This window comes from Dendrobium catenatum, unplaced genomic scaffold (assembly GCF_001605985.2).
Source record: "Dendrobium catenatum unplaced genomic scaffold, ASM160598v2 original_scaffold_62511, whole genome shotgun sequence".
In the NCBI taxonomy this organism is placed as follows: domain Eukaryota; kingdom Viridiplantae; phylum Streptophyta; class Magnoliopsida; order Asparagales; family Orchidaceae; genus Dendrobium; species Dendrobium catenatum.
The window spans coordinates 387,158-391,137 of NW_021380961.1; the positions used below are offsets into that span (position 1 = coordinate 387,158).

The 3,980-nt window shown below is 35.4% G+C and overlaps 1 protein-coding gene across 1 annotated transcript; it reads right to left on the reverse strand.

Annotated features, from left to right (window-relative positions):
- Positions 1–2,947: 2,947 nt before the first annotated feature.
- LOC110099551 lies at positions 2,948–3,673 on the reverse strand. Its single transcript, XM_020826747.1, has one exon. It carries the CDS (start codon positions 3,671–3,673, stop codon positions 2,948–2,950), a length of 726 nt encoding a protein of 241 aa, XP_020682406.1.
- Between the last annotated feature and the right edge of the window lie 307 nt (positions 3,674–3,980).

The window sequence follows — 3,980 nt, forward strand, 5'->3', positions numbered from 1 at the left end:
TATGAAAGAGTGTTAGACTTAGAGATGGTGGAGATCTTGGAGATTTGAAGAACTCTAATGCTTATCTTGATATTCAATTCCCACAATCAGCACTAGCCACTATCGTCCTCTGACTACCATTGTTTAACAAATATCACTAAATTGTTGTCATTCGACAACTATCAACTAAAACACCATGTCTGTCTGCCATTATTTTACTGCCATTGCTAAATTACCATCTTTCGACAGTCATCTCTTCATCACCATCGCTTGGCAATAACTGTTTGACCTCCATCACTCAACTGTTATTATTCGATCAGCGTCGCCTGACTTTTATTGCCTAATTGCCATTACTCAAGTATGGTCATATGACTTCCATCTCCCTACCATTTTCGCCTAACTAACATTATCTAACAATCATCGCCCTATTGACATTATCTATTTATTGCATCACCAACATTCTCCCTCATATTTACATAAATGTAAACATGTAATCTAATCTTCTCCGATTGAGAGAAGGCATCAATTTTAATATATCTGCATAGTATATTATTTCATCTAATCTAGAACTCGTGATTTTTTTCCCTTTTCAAAATTTTCATGTAAAAATTTAGATGTCTATTGTATTATTTTCTATTATATATGTATGTTGAATTTTCATAAAAAGCTAAGACGTAAAACTTCGATATTTATTGTCATGAATTTCTAACACAATAATTTTGATTTTTTTTTTAATTTTTTTGCAAGGATTTAAACCTTGGATTGGGCCTCTTATAAAGGTATAAGGATCAAAGACAACATTTCTACTCAATCAATTGATTGATAGTATTTTTTTGGTTGATATTTCAAGCTAAATTATTACTGTTTCAATAGGCGCAAACATCAAAATTATGAGCTTCTTAAAGGTTATAGTTTTTATTAGTTTGATTTAATTTTACATTGGCATGATTAATGGAGCAAAAGCTTCATAACTTCTATAACATTGAACACTATCAATATATTTAATCAGATTCAAGTCAGTAACTAAATATATTTGAACTCTTTTGAAAGCTCAAAAGTTATATGAATACAGTTAAACATATTACAACTTGTTTATTTATGTTCACACTAACAATTATTTATTATTCAACAAAAATTTATTAAGACTTTATTTGAGACGGCTTTTTTATTGCTTCTTATAGCAATTTTTTAGTACAAAAATTAAAGCAGTAAGAAATCCATCTCAAACGAAGCCTAAATGTTTGACATTAAGCTGGATGATATCCCATATATGATTTAATTACTCAATATTAATGACACAACATCAAAAATCGTCTAGACCGTGCATGAATCTTGATTCATATTTTACATGGAAACTTCCAAAATTAAATTTGGAGGTCATCTAAACTCCGATATTTGTAAACTTATAGTCAAACCGAGAGCAACAACAACAAAATTGGTCCAAATCCGAGTTCAAATGGGCCCAAATCATTTGTTTGAAGCATATTTGGAGCTTCAAAATATTAATTGGGTGACCAAATAATACTCAAATATAGCATGCTTAAAGTTGAATCAAGCATCTCGATGAGACGAATCCAACGAGCCCAATATCGCTCAATTTCGACATCAATATGACACTTAAACGTAGAACGAAAGATCTATGATCAACGAAATTAATATGGGTCATTTGATAAAACACTTCGAATCTGTCTTGAATCTTCTCCATATTTATGAAGCATGTAATTGTTAAAATATATAAATAGAATCATACTCTCCACAAGAAGAGGACCTTTGGAGGCTGGGACCTTTGGCTAGAGATTTAAGAGACCTCTATCCGAGTATCGTCGAGCGTTCATCAAGCCGTCACCGCCGGCGACACTATGGAAAAGTAAGTAATTTCCGGCGAAAAAATTGGTTGCAGAACAAGCCAAATTTGTCGCTAAATAAGCTTTGTGTCAGATTATATTCCAATGCTAAAAGTTGCGTCGGAAAAATATTTACACCGGATATAATCAATCGCAAATATTTTGCTGCGGATTTACGATGGATTTAAACTCTAAAAATCAACGTGATCGTATTAGAAAGTCGGCACAAATTCTGCCTCAAACAACGGTGAATTTATGGCGAAAATACCACCGCAATGTGAGGCGGTCTAATGACGGCTGCATCCGCCGCACTTTACATCATTAATTGCGACATAAATTTCCGCCGCAATTAATGATAGAGATGCGCCGTATCGTTATTTGCAACGAAAATTACTATTTTTTTAAATCGGTTGATACTAGAAAACTGCTTTACAAAATAAGAAAAAAGTAGCTTTAAGAAATCATAAGAATGATATCCCAACGAAGCCTATAAACATGCAGTCTTAATCCTAGAAAGCAAGAGGCAAATATATGTGAAAACTTGCTCAAACTTAGCAAAATAAGAATAACTTTTAGTATGATTGAGCCAAGCTATTCATTTCATAATAAATTAGCATTAAATATTATGTAATTTGCTTACTTTTCTTAAATATAACATTTCCTACAATCCTACACCTTAGCTCATGACCATAAAAACAAAAACAAAATTTTTTCATAATATCCCCATGCATAACATAATATGATAGCTTCAAAGTCTTTAAATTTACTCTGATATTAATACAATTTTAAAAATCATATAAATCACTAATCTCAATGCAAATCTAAGAACTTTTGAATATAAAATAAAATAAAGTGAAATCTAAGACAAAATTTCATAACAAAAAGAAAAACTTTTATTAAACGATGTAAATATTCGGAATCAACAAATCTTAAAGCAAAACATTTTTATTTTTAATAATTTACAGGATATGCAACTCAAAAGTTTAGGCTATGAGCTAAAAGATCTTGAATTTGAAACTCACATATATACACACACTTATTAACTTAAAAGTAAAAAAAAAAAAAAAAAAAAAAAACAATTTACAGGAGAGCACAAAATAAAATTCTGCAAGGAAATATCATCGTCACCACACCTTACCCAAATCCACAAGCTTCCTCGACCGATTCGGCACCAGACCGGAGCAGGCGTCAGGGACAGCTGCTCCGGCCCCGCTGCAACGCGGATTAAAGGTTCCCCGGGGCTCGCCGGTGAACACTGTCTCTAAAGCATGGTTCCGTTGATTGCCGGGACTCGGCCGCATTAGCGGGTTCAGGCACAGCGCATAACTAGATAACTTGCAGGGACTCTGTTGCCGTTGTGCTTTTCGTCTCAATGACGAATTCGCAGAGAGACGACGTCCGTCTTCCTCTTCCGTTTGGTCAATCGACGCCGGAGACATTCCTCTTGCGTTCACCGGCCGTATGTGCGGCTTCTTCGTTCTCCCACGGGAGAATTCCTCAGCGCCCGGCGAGGTCTGCGTCGATTTCTTCTTATTCTTCTTCCTCTGCCATAGAATTAGTGCCGAGTGCCATGAATTAGATACCGAGGGTTTGGGAACGATAGAATTGGATATCGCCTTATTGGGGCATGGTTTGCGGTTTCCGTGACAGTCATCGGCGGCGAAGGAGTCGTGAGGTCCGGATCGAGAACAGAGTAGCGGGGCAGCGCAGGGCTCCGGCTTCTGTTTGATCGCCGGTGATGGCGCGGCACCATTATCTGGGTGAGCGGCAAAGAGGTTGGAAAGTCGTTCGCGTAGGCAGCAGGCGCAGACGCCGGCGCCGAGATCGGATGGGTGAATTCTGCAGCTCATCGCTTCCTTCCGTAGTAAAGAAGAAAAATTGTTAATACAGCACTTTGTATTCTATGTTTTGCCTTTATAAAGGAATAGAAATTTAAAATATAAGATAATAAAACTAAATTACAATGATAAATAATATTACATTATTATATTTGTTTAATAACTTAATTCACCATAAAAAAAAATAAGGCTATCGCAACACAAAATTAATCCTTTCTTGATGGTTTTACCTACCACAAATTTTCTTGACTAAATTTTAAAATCATTGCACGACCGCTGTGATTGCAATGTGCTGCAACAACATTCCACAACGGTTTGA

Bases quoted from the DNA above. Each gene is read 5' to 3' on its own strand.
- LOC110099551 (XM_020826747.1), bottom strand. From the start codon at position 3,673: ATGAGCTGCAGAATTCACCCATCCGATCTCGGCGCCGGCGTCTGCGCC.